This window comes from Phyllobates terribilis, unplaced genomic scaffold (assembly GCF_046119375.1).
Source record: "Phyllobates terribilis strain yellow unplaced genomic scaffold, ASM4611937v1 Scaffold_12__6_contigs__length_324123572, whole genome shotgun sequence".
In the NCBI taxonomy this organism is placed as follows: Eukaryota; Metazoa; Chordata; class Amphibia; order Anura; family Dendrobatidae; genus Phyllobates; species Phyllobates terribilis.
The window spans coordinates 201,957,589-201,975,589 of record NW_027362772.1 but is presented as its reverse complement, the minus strand read 5'-3'; the positions used below and the strand labels follow the sequence as shown (position 1 = coordinate 201,975,589).

General features: G+C 45.1%; 1 protein-coding gene across 1 annotated transcript in view; it reads right to left on the bottom strand.

Moving 5' to 3' along the window:
- Positions 1-17,137, bottom strand: part of C2CD2L (C2CD2 like) — a 50,798-nt gene extending 33,661 nt beyond the window's left edge. Inside the window, exons 1-3 of the mRNA XM_073656610.1 lie at positions 16,725-17,137; positions 3,610-3,705; positions 2,208-2,327 (exon numbers count right to left, since the gene is read on the bottom strand). Coding sequence (XP_073512711.1) covers positions 2,208-2,327; positions 3,610-3,705; positions 16,725-16,976 — 468 coding nt within the window. The 5' untranslated portion in view covers positions 16,977-17,137. The remainder of the gene's footprint in view (positions 1-2,207; positions 2,328-3,609; positions 3,706-16,724) is intronic.
- Between the last annotated feature and the right edge of the window lie 864 nt (positions 17,138-18,001).

Below are 18,001 nucleotides of genomic sequence, written 5' to 3'. Positions count from 1 at the left end.
GCTCCCACTGGCTGTATGTATAACTCCTACATCCTCCGGTCAAGGCTCAGAAACCGGTGAATCCCCACAATACACAGTCCATGCACTGGGGAGATTCACAAGTCTGCAGTCAAAGAGTGACTGCAGATTTATCGATTTGGACCGGCCAACCCATGTAATTGCAGCGCTGACGTTACAGCGACAGTACTGCGGGTAATCAGTGAGGTCACTTTCATCACTCACAGAGCAACGCAGCTGAGCTCAGTGATTGGCTGTAGCGCTGATGTGGCGTTAACAGTTCTGCAGCCAAGCAGATACCAGGACAGTGGTGGAAAGCTGTCTCAGACTGGGTAGGGCAAGTAATACAGTTTTTTTGTTTTTCATAGCTAATGCAGCCTATGAAAAATATTCTTAAAAAGGAAACAACCCATTTAAGGTTCTAATTATGTAACATTTACTTTTGCAAACAAAGCAAAGTTAAGGCTGATCGGCTTATATTACAAGTGTATGGAGGCTACTATACGACACATATGGGACTTCTGTCTTCATCACCAGGAGTGGCACAGTGCCACAGTCTGCCATGTGACTGGCAGAGGGGACATGACATACTGGTGCAGGGGTTACTGATATACAGAGCGCAGTAGGGAGAGAACTGGAAGCCTTTTCTGATATGTTGGTCAGAATTGCAAACTCGAAGTTGTGAAGAGTTGGCCACAGACTAAAGACTATTGGACGTAGAGCTATGTCCACGGCTCTAAGGGATGCAGACTTTCCAGCACGGAGCACCGGTTAAACTGATCTTATTGTTGTGTTTTATTATAGATTTGCTTGCTCGTCACTTTAAGGTGCAAAAATCTCTCCTAGAAAGGGTGTTGAGTGGGACACAGCGCTGCTGAGGGACAGAGGGAGATTAAGGTTCCGACACCAGCAGCCACCATATTATCAGTATGGGATGGTGCTGGGGAGATGCTTCTGTAGAGATGTGCTGGAAAACACTGCACACCTCCGAATCAATCCTGTGCAGAATGATGTATGGTCTGAGGTTCAGAGTTATAGCAGCAGCTTGAACTGTCACAGACCGGGTCATGCTGTCAGCACATCAACTAAGCATTACGCCATTCACATGAAAGATCAAGCAGCTGGTAGAAGTCACCGAAAACTCAGCAGAGTGGCTGCTGCAACATACAGACTCCTATAGGAAACAGAGCCAGGCTACTTCATGTATTATACATATACCACGACTACAGAACAGCACATATTCTGTCATATATCCTGTATACTATGTGACTGGTATATGTGCACAGCCATAGGCGACTGGAGTAATATCTGATGGCTGGAATCAGTGTAACATATCACATAACATGACATGTCTTTAGTCAGTCACAGTATATCATATTCCAGTCACATTATTACTGTATAATGTCCTTTTATCAAAACTACCCAGCCCTATTGCACAGGTAACGCAGATCTGGAAAGCCACAGTTAGACAATAGAGCGCTGCACTCTGCTGCCTCCAGCACCTCTGTAGATAGAGCGGAGGTACACAGGATCTCCACTCCCTTCAGGATCCTGTTCTCTGGATTGACAATGGTCGCAGTGGGACTGACAGATACATACTGTAGGTAGGAAATAAGTCAATTTTGGAAATCTTTAGATTGGGTATACCCATTTAGTACAAGTTTGCATTACTGTAAAACATGTACTCCTTTGGCTAAAAATACTTCTCATTCTCAAAACGCTAAGTAGCATTTTACCCTGTAGTCAGATATGTAGTGCAGCCGCTGATGGTGCCCACTAGACTCCCCTCTGCATCTCTTGTGCCACTTTTCAAGTGACCAAAGTAGAAAGGAGATATTGGAGGGGCTGCGTGGTCGCCTCTGAAATAAAAGCAGTGGAGCCATCGGAAGACGTCGCACACCGCACACAGCTTTCCTAAGCGCCAAGAAGACCTCATAGGGAACTTTACAAAGCAGCCATGTGAAGGTCAACGCAGTTGTATGCGGCTCCACACAACGTGATTGAGGCCTGTCAGATCATATATTAAATTCTGAACATGTTCCACATCCCTGGTCGTTACATCTACCAGACAGTGAATGTACAACTGTACAGTGATCACACTAGTACATTTATACAAAAACAATGCATAAAATGATAAAGGTTAGTCAATTTTGCTAATTTTTGCACTAATACTGTAAGAACAAAACTAATTGTAGGATAATAAGTATGACCTGTGCACTTTCTATAGTTAAGGAGATCTGGTACGTGTCACAGGATACAGCAGCCGGGGACTCCTGAGTCACAGACACTGGAAATCGCACCGTGTCAGCAGAGAGATGACAAAGGAACACCTGCAACAGGAAAGAAATACTGAGAAGAAAAAACACAAGTCTAATTACCAAGTCAATGGTGGGTCAACCCAACAAGACCTCAAATGCCCCATTGACAACACCCCCTCCACCAAAATAGCTTAGTAGCAACTTTCTCTGTGCGAGACAAGTAAGGACATTCTGCTCTCCTCACCTCACTCTTCTTACTGCAGAGCTTGTGTGATTTTAAAGTGCAGAAAGTAGAGCAGAGAGGAGTATGGTTACACACACCTTTCATCCCAGTGGTCAGTGTGGGGGGGAGGGGTAGTACAGCTGAGTTGCTCTCTTGACAGTACTGTCAGCTCTGCCCCTCCCCCCACACCAACTGCTGCCGGGAGAAAACTGAGCAATCTCTGCTCTACTCCCTACACTTTGTAATCACACAGTCCTGCAGTGACAGACAAAACCCAAGATAAAAACAAAAATAAGCAAATACCATGCAGTAAATAAATAGCAATAGTGCATGAAAATATAGGGGACTTAACAATTTTGGTCAAAAAAACAAAAGCCATCCCACTGTGTCACAGTGACCCTATTCGGGACGGTTCTATCCTTTAGTATTAAAACCTCCCCACTGCTGGGTGTCCATTAATCGGGGTCTCAGTCTTGTTCGGCCTTTATTCACATTTACGTCATTTCACATATGGTAAGGTTTTAATACTAGAGGTTAGGATAGTCCTGAATAGGGTCACCATGACGCAGTGGGATGGCCTTTACATTTTTTGATCAAAATGATGTTAACCAAGTACCTTATATTATTTTCATGCACTATTGCTATTTGTTTACTGCAGGGTATTTGCTCATTTTGATTTTATCTAAGATTGTCTGTTTAGTTGCCGGTGTGAACATGCACCATGCATGCGTGGATGCCAACTTATGATCCATTTAATTTCTTTTGGCTTTTGTGTCAATCATTACATGTCTAACTGAGAAAACTGTCCTAAGCTTATGTGGGGCCGTGGTTTTCTTCCCCTGAATGTTTCTGGCATATGATTTGTCAACCTCATGCTAGGGAAGAAGTACACACCCCTACAGAAAACTATTTGGACAAACCGATTGGGTTTATCATGAATTATAACCTACAATTTTACAAGCAAATATCACAATACAGAGGAAAAAAAAAATAAAAAAGAGAAAAGCTACATTTTACTTCGCTCTGGAGCCACCATTTCATGATTTTACCTTCAACCTTAAAAACCATGAAACTAAAGCAGCACATCAGACACGACAGTGACACGCAGCTCCACTGACAGAGCATGCTTACCATGGTGCTGTCAGACTGCCTCGTACACGACACCTGACTGATGTGCACATGGGGCTGAAGGGTGATATTCTCTTCAAACATCATCTGGACAGAACTCTGAGGCACAAAGAAGAAATAAATTAGATTAGTAGAAATGTACAGACTGGTATGTGAACTAGAAAAGACATCGAAGAGGATTAACACAAAGCAGAACACAGAATCTGCTGCTAATGCAAGACTTAAAGCCAAGTGCACATGAAATATTCTGGCTGCAGATTTCATTGCACAAATACTGCAGTTAAAGGGATATTAAAAAATCCGGTTATCCCCTATCCAAAGAATAACTTTCTAATCACTGGAGGTCTGAGAGATCCCGAGGTCTGCAGGTCTGTCCTAATTAGAGAGAAGGTGTTCATACACGGCCTCCACCCTATTCATTGGAAATGAACTGCCAGAGAAATGATGCAGCACTCAGCCCTGGAGTGAAGGTTGAGCACCCGCTCCACTACAGATGGGGCTGCAGGGCACCGTTTTCAGGAGTTCTAGAGAACAGATCTCCGGATAGGTGGGGTCCAAGAAGTCAGACCCACAGCGATCAACACGTTATCCCCCTTCCTATGCATAGGGGATAACTTGTTAATTTGGGAATAAACCACAGGATAAATTAACGCACAAAATAATTTACACCGCATGTGCATGAGATTTCTTATAATAGCCAAATCAAGCGCTAATACTGAAATATATCATTTTTCTCTCTGGGAAAAACAATGTTTGTGCCCTGTGGGATTGTACCCACTGCAGCAAAATGGCAGTGAAACAGGCCGTTATATACTTAGGGTACAGGCACACGACCTCCGTCAGGCAGGTATGCACTGTAACCAGCCAGAAAAAGAGAAACGCTGCAATGAATGAATATATGCACTGCAATGGAAAAGAACCTTGCCGTTCACAGGTTCATTGGAAACTCGACCATTCTTCAGGCAGCTTCCTCCTACGGCTTGGAAGCCACTCACTAAAATAAATAAAATATATACACACAGGGAAGAGACCATCAGTGTTGTCCCCTCCTCACCAACACATTTTCTGTTTGGAAAACTTGCCGGGTTTACCAAGTCTAGAAGATGTTGTGTGCACATAGCGTTGATAGGTTTTCCAGTGTGAAATGAAAAATCTGCACAGATTTGTGACCATATTTGATGGCACAGTTCCCTTGTGCGCACTGAATGATGTATGCAATCTAACATCATTTGGGTGAAAAATCCACTCAAAAAAATGGATCCTAGAGTGGAACCCCATCGATCAGGAAACAGAGGCACATTACAATGTAGATACTGTGAATATCAGCATTAGAACAAGCTGCTATGTAAAGTGTCAGAGCCAGAAATTGTAGTCAAAACAGGGGAAAAACGGTTGACCATTTTATTTGCTTAAAAACAAATTCATCCGAGTGGGTAAGAGGGAAAAAAAAAAAAAAAGACAGGTGAAGCCGTGATGTGAAACTACTGATGGCACATGAGATGACGCAAGTACCATACAGGATAAAACACTTACATTTTAGATGTTAAATCCAGACATTGTTAATATACAGCGATTACCCTTAGTTTTAGCTTCCATAGTAAGTTTCTTTTAATTACAGTCGTCTCCACTCCAGTAATAGACAACCCCATTTAATAATTTTATAAATGCTGATGCTGAGCAGCAGCTGGCAACCGTTCACACACAGCAGATCTGCCGCACTAATCTCATTATGCTCATTTACTGTAGCTCATGTGCAGCACTGCATATCTGCCATCAATGGTGATCATCTGTGTATGTAAGATAAGACTAGTAGTTAGTCTTAGGCTATGTGCCCACGATGCAGAAATGAAGCAGAAATCTTCCTGACCATTTCTGCATCTCCTTGCCAGAAAAACGCATGCGGATTCTATGTCTGTTTTTTCATGTGTTTTTGAAGCTAAATAAAGTTAGTGAAAAAAAAAAGAAGGGCCAATATGATGTCATTTCCTAGTCAAACCCCTATTCACCATTTTGGAAGTATTAAGCAGGCCTTGTATTTTAAAACATGGTGTTCAATAATTATTTAAGGCCCGAGTATTACGAGAAATGATTTCTCTTCACGGTTTCCCTAGGCTCAGCGAGTTCTCATTTTCTTCCAAAAAGACAAGAGCATTTGTCTATTTCTACCTGTTTAGTATGCTTGATGTAAGTAAATTATCTCGGAGCTTAAAAAATAAAAAAAATTAGGTGGGCTCACACGTATTTTTAATAACCAGCAGAGGGAAAGCAGACGGATGAGGGCTGATGTTATAGTCTGGGAAGTAGCCAAGGATCATGGCCCCTCTCTAGGCTATTAATATCAGGCCGCAGCAGTTAGCTTAGCCTTTACTGCCCATTCTACTGGGGGACCCCCCCAAAAAAATACATATACAGGGTCCCCCTATAAATTGGAGCCAGCAAAGGCTAGGCGGACAGCTGCAACCTGATAATAGCCTAGAAAGGGGCCATGGTTATAGGCCCCCTCCAAGGCTATAATATGAGCCCTCAGCCGCCCCAGATTTGGCGCATCATATTTGTGCGCCAAATATGGTGCTTAGCCTCGCTCTTCCACGCTGCCCTGGTGCGGTGGGGCAGGGGGTAATAGTGGTGGGGTTCATGTCAGCGCCAGCTGCCATGAAGCGAAGGTTAGTAATGAGGGGCATCTATAAGACACCCCCATTACTAACCTACAAAGTTAAAAAAAAAACACTAGACCCAGAAAAAATGTATTTGAAATAAACGACACAATTTTATTTAATTATTAATTTACAAAAAAAAAAAAAAATTACCTCTCCATGTTCCTGCAATGATCTCCCATGCACAGCTGTCACATCTGGAGATGTGACAGCTCTGCATGGCTGCTGTATTCTCACAAAGCCGGGAACACGTCCGCTCCCGGCAGCGTGAGCCCCAGACTGAGGTCACCAGAGTGCATTCAGTCAGCGCAGCTCCGGTGACCTCCTTTACGGCCCTGCTGTACCGTGGGAATTTCTCACGGTCAGCGGGGCCGTAAAGGAGCTCACCGGAGCAGCGCTAGTTGAACTCCGGTGAACTCGCTTATGCAATGACGGGGCCACTTTACGGTCCCGTCATTGTAGCGGCGGCAGTGGTTTAGAGCGGTCACATTTTATGTGGCTGCTCTAAACTGGAGATCTTCGTGGGACACTCGTGGACTACTACGGAGGGGTAAGGATAAGGTTGTGGTTTATCATTTCATATTTTATTACAGGAGATCGATGGCTTCGGGGAATTAGGTGTCTAGGTGAGTATAGGCGTAGTTTTTTATTTTTTTACTTTATTTTAGGTAGCGATCGGCGGGGAGAGGTAATGTATAAACTAAATTTTAGTACGCCAGGACTGCTGCATTTCCCACCCTTAGCTTATACTCGAGTCAATACGTTTTCCCAGTTTTTTGTGGTAAAATTAGGTACCTCTGCTTATATTTGAGTATATACGGTATGTGAGGCTCAGTTGAAGAGATGAGCCAGTGTCCTCACTAACGTACTACAATTCAGTGCAGATCTTAATTTTCCGGCACACACCGCAAGTACGTGCTTCTAAAGGTCTCAGGCGTATGCTAGGCCAGTGTGCTTTTTATTAAGAGCAGCATAAATACACATGAACATACATTCACTCATTAAAAAAAGCGTATTGGGCTGCCTTCACAATGCGCTTTGTCCTACATTCTTTGGTCCCGCCGGGGATAACATCCAAACCCCTCACAAAACGAGATTCAGGAGTATACGCCTACTGGAAGTGGACACTCAGGTGCACTCTATAATTTGAGTTTCCGTCTCCAGTAGGTGTACATGCCCGAAAAAGGTGCAGAGCAGGGCATCAGTCAGCATCATTATACACTGTGTGCAGAATTATTAGGCAAATGAGTATTTTGATCACTTTGATACTTTTTATACATGTTGTCCTTCTCCAAGCTGAATAGGCTTGAGATCCAACTACCAATTAAGTAAATCTGGTGATGTGCATCTCTGTAATGAGGAGGGGTGTTGACTAATGACATCAACACCCTATATAAGGTGTGCTTAATTATTAGGCAACTTCCTTTCCTTTGGCAAAATGGGTCAGAAGAGATTTGACGGGCTCTGAAAAGTCTAAAATTGTGAGATGTCTTGCAGAGGGATGCAGCAGTCTTGAAATTTCCAAACTTTTGAAGCGTGATCACCAAACAATCAAGCGTTTCATGGCAAATAGCCAACAGGGTCGCAAGAACTGTGTTGGCCAAAAAAGGCGCAAAATAACTGCCCATGAATTGAGGAAAATCAAGCGTGAAGCTGCCAAGATGCCATTCGCCACCAGTTTTGCCATATTTCAGAGCTGCAACGTTACTGGAGTAGCAAAAAGCACAAGGTGTGCGATATTCAGGGACATGGCCAAGGTAAGGAAGACTGAAAAACGACCACCTTTGGATAAGAAACATAAGCTAAAACATCAAGAATGTTCAAGAAATATCTTAAGACTGATTTTTCAAAGGTTTTATGGACTGATGAAATGAGAGCGACTCTTGATGGGCCAGATGGATGGGCCAGAGGCTGGATCAGTAAAGGGCAGAGAGCTCCACTCCGACTCAGATGCCAGCAAGGTGGAGATATGGTACTGGTATGGGCTGGTATCAACAAAGATGAACTTGTGGGACCTTTTCAGGTTGAGGATGGAGTGAAGCTCAACTCCCAGACCTACTGCCAGTTTCTGGAAGACAACTTCTTCAAGCAATGGTACACGAAGAAGTCGGTATGGTTCAAGAAAAACATGATTTTCATGCAGGACAATGCTCCATCACATGCATCCAACTGCTCCACAGCGTGGCTGGCCAGTAAGGGTCTAAAAGAAGAAAAAAATAATGACATGGTCCCCTTGTTCACCTGATCTGAATCCCCTAGAGAATCTGTGGTCCATCATAAAATGTGAGATCTACAGGGAGGATAAACAGTACACCTCTCGGAACAGTGTCTGGGAGGCTGTGGTGGCTGCTGCACGCAATGTTGATTGAAAACAGATCAAGCAACTGACAGAATTTATGGCTGGAAGGCTGTTGAGTATCATCATAAAGAAAGGTGGCTATGTTGATAACTAATTTTTTTTGTTTTTGAATTTTGAATGTCAGAAATGTTTATAAAGTTTGTGCCCTGATGTTGGTTTACCTGGTGAAAATAAACAAGTGAGATGGGATTATATTTGGTTTTTATTAAGTTGCCTAATAATTCTGCACAGTAATAGTTACCTTCACAAACAGATATCCTCCCAAGATAGCCAAATCTAAAAAAAAAACCCACTTCAACTTCCAAAAATATTAAGCTTGGATATTTATGAGTCTTTTGGGTTGATTGAGAACATAGTTGTTGATCAATAATAAAAATAATCCTCTAAAATACAACTTGCCTAATAATTCTGCACACAGTGTAGTCAATGGCCAAGTCGGTGCATACGCCTGAATACCGTTTTGTGTGGGAGGTTCGGAAGCAAGCCCCAAAAACCAGGGCTGTGGAGTTAGTAAGCCAAACCACAGACTCCACAGCACTGGTCACTACTGAGCATGTACATAAAGTGCAGCACAGATTCATCTCCACTAAAAGCCGAGATCCTTAGATCAGGAACAGAACAGATATTTATAGGACAAATAACTTTCCCAAATTCTTATGAAAACATTTAGACCACATCCTGCACTGAACTACTGTACCTTATTATATATTTTAGGAATCTATCCATTTTATACCGACTACCAAAATGGACACAGACTCCGATTCCACAGCTTTGCCTGAAAGGACCACTGAACATGGCAAAGTAGTGTGAGGGGCTTTACAGTTCAGGCAAAAGAGAATTGGATTTATATAATCCTCATGCTCACTATGCTTTTTTTTTTTTTTTTTAAGCTGCAGAATTTGACCTGTGGTGAATTTTTAATATCCTCAAATCAATTTATCTTGCGGTAAAGATGATTAATATTCAGCATATCTCCCCCATAGTGGGATGTGAAAAATCCACAGATTAAAACGACATGTTTTCAGTGCAATTCCACACAATTGTCAGTAAACTTTTAAAGCAAAGTAACAGGAAGTTTCCAAAACAAAATTAAAGGGATCCGGACAGCTCCCTCCAGCCCATCAAACCACCACAATTTATCCCTGTACTAACAGGCCCATTTTATAGTCCAATTTCTTCATAAGCCAAAAATCTAATTATAACTGAGGTGGCAATATGCTACATAGTGGGCAACTAGTCATGGGGGCCACTGATCACATTACCACCCTCCTGTGGGCAAAAGTGACAATATTTGTAGAAAGGACGTCACCACCTGACTAGTGATGAGCGAGTATGTTCTGTTAACCCTTTCGGCGAGTATGCTCGGGCGAGCCCCGAGTAGTTACAGCTGCTCGGTGTTATGTTTAAATCACTCCCGTGAGCATGATTATTTCTTTCGCATTCCTCACATGTAATAAAGCTGTCAAACAGTCACAAATCATGCACACGGGAGTGATTTAAACATAACACCGAGCAGCTGTAACTACTCGGTGCTCGGCCGAGCATACTCGCCGAAAGGGTTAACAGAACATACTCGCTCATCACTACACCTGACCTGTACAGGAAGATGGGTGTACGCTCCCTATGAATGAATGCACAGATAATGGTACATATGCATGTTCATTCCATGGAAAAATTATTCATAGGAGTCTAAAGTACAAGGAAATTCTTAAGTAACACCTAATAAAACCTAACAAGCTGTGTAGAAACACTGCACGTATATAAAGAAGCAAAAAAAGGGCAAGAAAAATAATTGCTATACCCTACAAAAGAGCCTCCATCATATCCATAATGATCATTACCCTCTGAAGGAGAGATGCGTGTCAGGGTGGGGGCCCGGAGTCTCTGTGGGTAATGATCATATATCTTATACTCTTACATTGGATATGGTTTGGAGCTATTCGGTAGCACCACGTTATCTCTACATAGGGGCACTTGCACTTTTCTGCACACTTATATTTTGTATAAGTTAGTGTTGTGTACCTTTAACCCTGGACCAGAGCTGTGGAGTCGGTAAGCCAAACCTCCGACTCCACGACTCCCTCATACATGGCTCATGTTCAAGTGATAAATTTACTATAGCACAGATTCATCTCAGCTATAAGTCTAGACCAGGGGTCTCAAACACGCAGCCCGCAGGCACAAACCCCGTAACAATCTCGGCTCTCTCCAGCAAACGCCGACATCAGCTCTGTAATGCAGTGTATTGCCGCGCAGAGACCGGCTCTCTGCACAGCAATACCAGTGCCCACTGCTGGCCTATCAGAGGCCAGCAGCTGACATCTGCTTCCCAGCGCAGCGGCGTATGACGTCACTGCCATGCGCAGATGTCAGCTGCTGGCCTCTGATAGGCCGGCGGCTGACACTGGTATTGCTGTGCAGAGAGCCGGTCTCTGCACGGCAATACACTGCACTACAGCGCTGATGTCCACTGCTGCTGGAGACAGCCGCGATCGTTACGGGGACCGTGCCTGCAACCTGGGGGACCTGGGGTGGGGGGAGACCATGTCTGCAATATGGGGGACCAGTTCAAAAGGTGTATAGAAAATAAAATGGAGTCATTCCATGTCAAGTGGACCAGTGGTCCCCACTCGACCTCCGATTTTGCTGAAAATTTATAAAGATGTACATGTATGTTTGAAAAGAGGTTCTGTAAATTTTTAGGGCCGGTTCTCAAATACATTGGGCACTGTTGACCTTTCACTGGAGGTTCCACCAAGCCTGCGGCTTCAGCTAAGAGGATTTTGCAAACTTTGGCACATAGCCATTAGAGTTCTATACTGGCTATGATGCTGAAATTTGGCATACTAGCTCAACTTTTGCTGCTAAACATGATAAAATTATTACCGGCTATGACAAAACAATATTTCGGCCGCAATTTTGTGTCAAAGTAGCTTCTAAAACGCGTCGCATAAAATTTATGCCAAACTTTGCCCATATATAACTCAAGACCAAAAACCAATAGTAACTGGTGCTTTGCCCTGTACACCAAACATCTACATGACTTTGCACTGCTGCAATATCACGGTCAAATCATATGTATTTGTGGAAATATTCACGCCCACATGATGAAAAACTTAAAAAAAAAAAAAAAAAAAAGAATTTTACCTATTTTTAGGTCAAATTTCTCAAAAAGGGTACCCCTAAAATATATTAATTCTGATATCTTAGAGCACATTTTTCTCTACAAGGATCTTTTTTTTTTTTTTTTTTGGAGTCTCTCAGTTTAAGAAAAGAAAAATGCCACTGAACATGGTGTTATTTATTAATAAGCAATGAATGGTAACTGCACTATTCAAACTCTTGAAATGGTCCATGGTGGTTATACCACAACCAATTCCCTAAGAATTGGTATTATAATCCTATTAAGAATTGTAATAATGCTGTCTTTCGAGAATTGGCAGCCCCATCGCCTAGGAGCCATGGCCGATAGCCGTGCAAGGCCAGCAGCGGGCAGTCTCTTTATCGCAGGTTCCGAAGCCTGAGGGTGGGTGTGTTTGCCTAGGATCCCAAGCCTAATATTGGGTATCTTTTGTTGGTTCCCAAGCCATAATGTTCAGTCTAAGTGGTCTGGAATTGTTGCTGAATTTGCAACATAATCGGTTCAGAGAAGCTGTATTGTCGGTCCATTGCTGTTGCAGCTGGTGCTGGAATTATTTCAATGATTGACTGCTCGGGAATCCAGCATGTATCATTTCTCACAGGCCAGTGAAAGAAGCTAGCTGGTCCATGAGGATGCATAAAATTTATTAATGCATCATGGTCGTCGACTGAAATTTCAGAAATATTTCCAATCCACCAGTTCCTATCGTAAATGCAGGCAATGTATTGCCCTGGCTGGAGGTTTGCAATTGGCACAAAAGGCATTTCTGATCTGACAGATCTATCTACATGGGCAATGAAAGATGATGGGTCATTTGACACCCTTGAAATGCAAATCTTTTTGTCATCAATTGGCACAAACTGGTGATTTTCTCTTGTTCCAGCAATTGTATGTCCATCTTTGAACCTTTCCTCTTGAACTACCTGTATTTCATCAATTTTTTCTTTTGGAACAAAAAAAAATTTGATTCCATGCAGTTGCTCGTTGCAAAAGTTGAATAAATCCACCGGGGTCAGTATTTGGTTTTCAGTTGGGCGTTGAAGACTGGCACGAGCTGCCAACCTCTTTGCTGTCCCTCCAATCCCATCACAGGGCGACTTTCCATGACTGGTACCAAAAAAATTCCATTCAGCGCTGATATTGAAATCAGCATTGTGGTGGCACAAGTTGAGAAAATTTTTGAAATTTTTGTACTGGGCTGCAGATCCATCGCTGAAGTAGTGGATATGACGAATCTCATAGATGAGAGTCTTGAGATACTCCACAATTACTGTTAAGAAAGTGTGGACTGCAACTGTGTCATGTCGTGAGCAATCACTGATTATGCACAAGCTGATGTTCTGCGCAGCTTCACCATTTAACTCCTTGAAGTAAATTACAAATGGGTGTACTGTAGCTTGACTATTTTCCCAGTGGAAACCTTGAACGGCATCTTGAACAATAAATGAGTAATTTTCAGCAAAGTCCATAAGGATCACAAGCTCTCCAGGTCTCAGATTTTCCTTCAACGATTTCAAATAGCTACTTTGATGCTTGGCGATGTAGTGATGGCTACAAAGTTTAGAAATTTTCAAAACCAATTCTTCAATGAAATCTTCTATAGTCAGTTGTTTGGTATCAAGCGTGTCTCGATCAGTGTGAATCCATTGTTTGAACTCAATAATATCTTCAGGGTCACTGTTGACAAACACATTGACTAGAAATTCTTTTAAAACTTCAGGACCCGGGCATTTATCACAACGGCCGAGCATACAGTCCTTGGATTCAATTCCACAGACCATTTTGCATATGAGCTCTTTGTAGTCATCATTGATTGGGCATGCTGCAAGCATTAGTTTGACATTTTGGTGAATGGTACACACACGGAATGTGTTCCAGCAGATCCAACGGTTACGCACCACTTTGGCCGAAGCTCACAAAACTTGGAAAATCCAATTTCAGGGCCATTCCGATCCCGATAGGCAACAAACATTTCCCTCATATTGCTCAGTAATAGTCGCTTTTGCATCCGCTTTTTTTTCTCCTGCTATTCGCACTGATACATAGTCTTTTTTACCAGGGCACATTCGACTGAATTCATCATCCTCAAAAAAATGCCTGCACCTTTTTCTTCACTTCCTCAGAAACTTTCTTGTCACACTTGATTCTAGGTAAGGCTAAGATCCCATGTTCACATTTAAGCTTTCGAGCTTGTTTGACCATTCGTTCAGAGACACCGAATTCGTCTGATATAGCCTTAATGGACCAACTTTTAGGTGCCAATGTCAAGATTTGGACCTTTTCTGCCCAACTGGACACCTGCAGCTTTTGCTTCAAATCTGCCAAAAGGTGATTGTAATCCAGACACATTTTGCACTGTGCTGTTTTTGTTTGCTCAATGTCTTTCGGCTCAAGCCCTCCAATTGAAGCAATCTTGCTAGAAAATGCATTTTGTACCTGGCTTATCTTTCTCCTTGCATATCCAAGTGAATCCCGCTGGCTTACCCATGGATATTTCAGAGGAGAGATGCCAATGGATGTTAAGCTTGAATTTAGACTTTCAGGAGAACATTCCATTCCATCTGGATCTGATTCAGAGGAAACTGGATCAGCTGATTTTTTCCTGTTAGCAAATTCTTTTCGACATGATGCACACATCTTCTGGCCAGGCTTCACATCATTCTTTGTAAATTCGTTCAACTGGTCAGCTGCTAACAAATTGATAGCATCATAGCCAGTATAGAACTCTAATGGCTATGTGCCAAAGTTTGCAAAATCCTCTTAGCTGAAGCCGCAGGCTTGGTGGAACCTCCAGTGAAAGGTCAACAGTGCCCAATGTATAAATTTTCAACAAAATCGGAGAAGGTCGAGTGGGGACGATTTTTAAAACTGGTCCACTTGATGTGGAATGACCCAATGGTATCACTAAAAATGTCACTTTGTCATGCAAATAATGCGGCCCCCCAAATTAAATGTTTTTCCGTGTGCGGCCCATATGCCCAGCTGAGTTTGAGACCTTGGGTCTAGACCCTTAGGTCAGGAATAGGACATTTCATAACTTTCCCAAATTCTAATGAAAAAATATTCCCCACAAACTACATTGAACTACTGTACCCAATTTGTTATGTATTTTAGGGAGTCGGTAAACTTTATACCGACTCCACAGCCCTGCCCCTGACATACCAAAAAGACAAGCCACAGCTGAGAGAAGCCTCAAATTAAAAACAAAAGTATCTTAGCCAATTTGTGCAGAAACCTTCAGAAGGAGAAACACCAAGTGCTGGTGTGGGAGCGTTGCCCCTGGCTGGTGCGGATGGTGGTATCGTCCTCAGGGCAACTGTGCCCAAGTGTCACCGGTCTCAGAAGGGACTCACATAGGATTCACCATCACTTTCCTCATAAAAGAAGAGAAGAAAGGAGGATTCTGAAGCCCAGACCTCACACAGAGACCACCAGGGACCCTCACATTGATATGGAAGAGGGAGCAATATCAGACAAGCCTCCGCTTCTGTTCTAACCACCAGATAATGGCAAAACGCAGCCATGTGAACATCACCAAGATAATAGGAAAACAGACGTCTGCAGTACAGCACAATGTCAGGGAAACTACAGAGTGGAGAGCAGGAAGCCGCACTGGGGTCAGGCTCTCTACACACTACAATAAGGCGGGAGCATAGCAGCGCAGAGGCCGGTGCAGAGACCAGCAGCATCTGACAGACGACTGACCCCGCAGAGCAGACGGGCGGCATGTGACGGCTCCACTGTCCACACTCACACTACCCGGCCCCTCACCGCAGGACCCCCCTCACACCCCACAGGAGAACGCGCAGAGCACCGCAGCCGGCATGTGACGGCTCCACTGTCCACGCTCACACTACCGGCACTGCCCAGCCCCTCACACCCCACAGGAGACCGAGCAGAGCACTGCAGCCGGCATGTGACGGCTCCACTATCCACGCTCACACTACCGGCACTGCCCGGCCCCTCACCGCAGGACCCCCCCTCACACCCCACAGGAGACCGCGCAGAGCACCGCGGCCGGCATGTGACGGCTCCACTATCCACACTACCGGCACTGCCAGGCCCCTCTCACCCCACAGGAGACCGCGCAGAGCACCGCGGCCGGCATGTGACGGCTCCACTGTCCACACTACCGGCACTGCCAGGACCCTCACAGCAGATCCCCCCTCACACCCCACAGGAGACCGCGCAGAGCACCGCAGCCGGCATGTGACGGCTCCACTGTCCACACACACTACAGACACTGCCAGGCCCCTCACACCCCACAGGAGACCGTGCAGAGCACCGCGGCCGGCATGTGACGGCTCCACTGTCCACACTACCGGCACTGCCCGGCCCCTCACACCCCACAGGAGACTGCGCAGAGCACCGTGGCCGGCATGTGACGGCTCCACTGTCCACACTACCGGCACTGCCCTGACCCTCACCGCAGGACCACCCCTCACACCCCACAGGAGACCGCGCAGAGCACTGCAGCCGGCATGTGACGGCTCCACTGTCCACACTACCGGCACTGCCCGGACCCTCACCGCAGGACCCCCCTCACACCCCACAGGAGACCGCGCAGAGCACCGCGGCCGGCATGTGACGGCTCCACTGTCCACACTCACACTACCGGCACTGCCCGGCCCCTCACACCCCACAGGAGACCGCGCAGAGCACCGCGGCCGGCATGTGACGGCTCCACTGTCCACACTCACACTACCGGCACTGCCCGGCCCCTCACACCCCACAGGAGACCGCGCAGAGCACCGCGGCCGGCATGTGACGGCTCCACTGTCCACACTCACACTACCGGCACTGCCCGGCCCCTCACACCCCACAGGAGACCGCGCAGAGCACCGCGGCCGGCATGTGACGGCTCCACTGTCCACACTCACACTACCGGCACTGCCCGGCCCCTCACACCCCACAGGATGACCGCGCAGATGCCGTCCTTAGAGCTCCTCAGGCCGCCACTTACCCGGCTTCTCACCGCCTCTCGGTTGAGCGCCTGAGCCCAGGCTCTGCTCCAGCTGTCTCGTATTGAAGGGAAGCCGCAGAGGGCCTGGAGTAGACCCCGGTCACCGGGCTGTGCGGGGCGGGACCACCGCGTCACCTGCAGCAACCAGGCAAACACTGTCAGCAGAGAGGCCGCGAACAGCAGTAGCAGAGCGGCGTACCCCAGCCCTGTGCCCGCGGGTAGCACAGCCTCCGGGCCCAGATCCCCATCCATCCCGCCCCGGCCGCAAACACCGTCCACAGTGAGCGGCAGGCGGAGCTCAGGGCACAGCGGCAGCACACATGACCGAGAGGCCGCAGCACCTGTGCCCTCACTATATCACCACGCCCCCGGTGTACCACGTGATCGGCGGACGGGAGAGTGTGCGGCACTAGAACGGCTGACAGCAGAATGCAGTGATGAGGGAGAGTCCTCCTTCTGTAGTCAGTAATGCAGCCTGTATTGTGCAGAGGCTATTATAGAGTAACTAGATGGTGGCCCGATTCTGAAAAAATTGAAAAAAGTTGAAAAAAATTTTTTTTTTGGGCTTAGTCATTTTTCCGGCGTTTGTCAGACTTTCAGATAGGGCAAATATCAGTGAGCGTTCAGATTTCAGTTCCAGAGCGATTCGCCCGTTGAGTCTTTGATATTTAGTCGTTTTCAGACAATTTTCGGAATTTTTGAAAATTTCACATTTTTGTGAAAATATCCGCTAAATGAGGTAATAATATGTGTGAGGGTACCCCAGGAGAGTTCCAAATGTGTGTGGGTAGAATATATATCCCACTGGGGTAAAATTGAAAAGAAGTTGAAAAAAATATTTTTTTGAACTTACTCTTTTTTGTCAGACTTCCAGAGAGGGGAGCATGTCAGTGCGCGCATCCGATTTCAGTTCCAGAGCGATTCGCGCGATGAGTCCTTGATATTTAGTCGTTTTTGGCAAAATTTCTGACTTTTTGAAAATTTCACAATTTTGTGAAAACTTCCACAAAATGAGGTTCTAGTATGTTAGAGGGCATCCCAGGAGGGCTCCAAAAGTGTGGGTAAAATATATATCCCACAGGGGGAAAATTGAAAAAAAGTTGAAAAAAAAAATTTTTGGGGACTTAGAAAATTTTCACACATGTGTCAGACTTCCAGAGAGGGGAGCATGTCAGTGCGCGCATCCGATTTCAGTTCCAGAGCGATTCGCGCGATGAGTCCTTGATACTTAGTCGTTTTTGCAAAATTTCTGACTTTTTTGAAAATTTCACAATTTT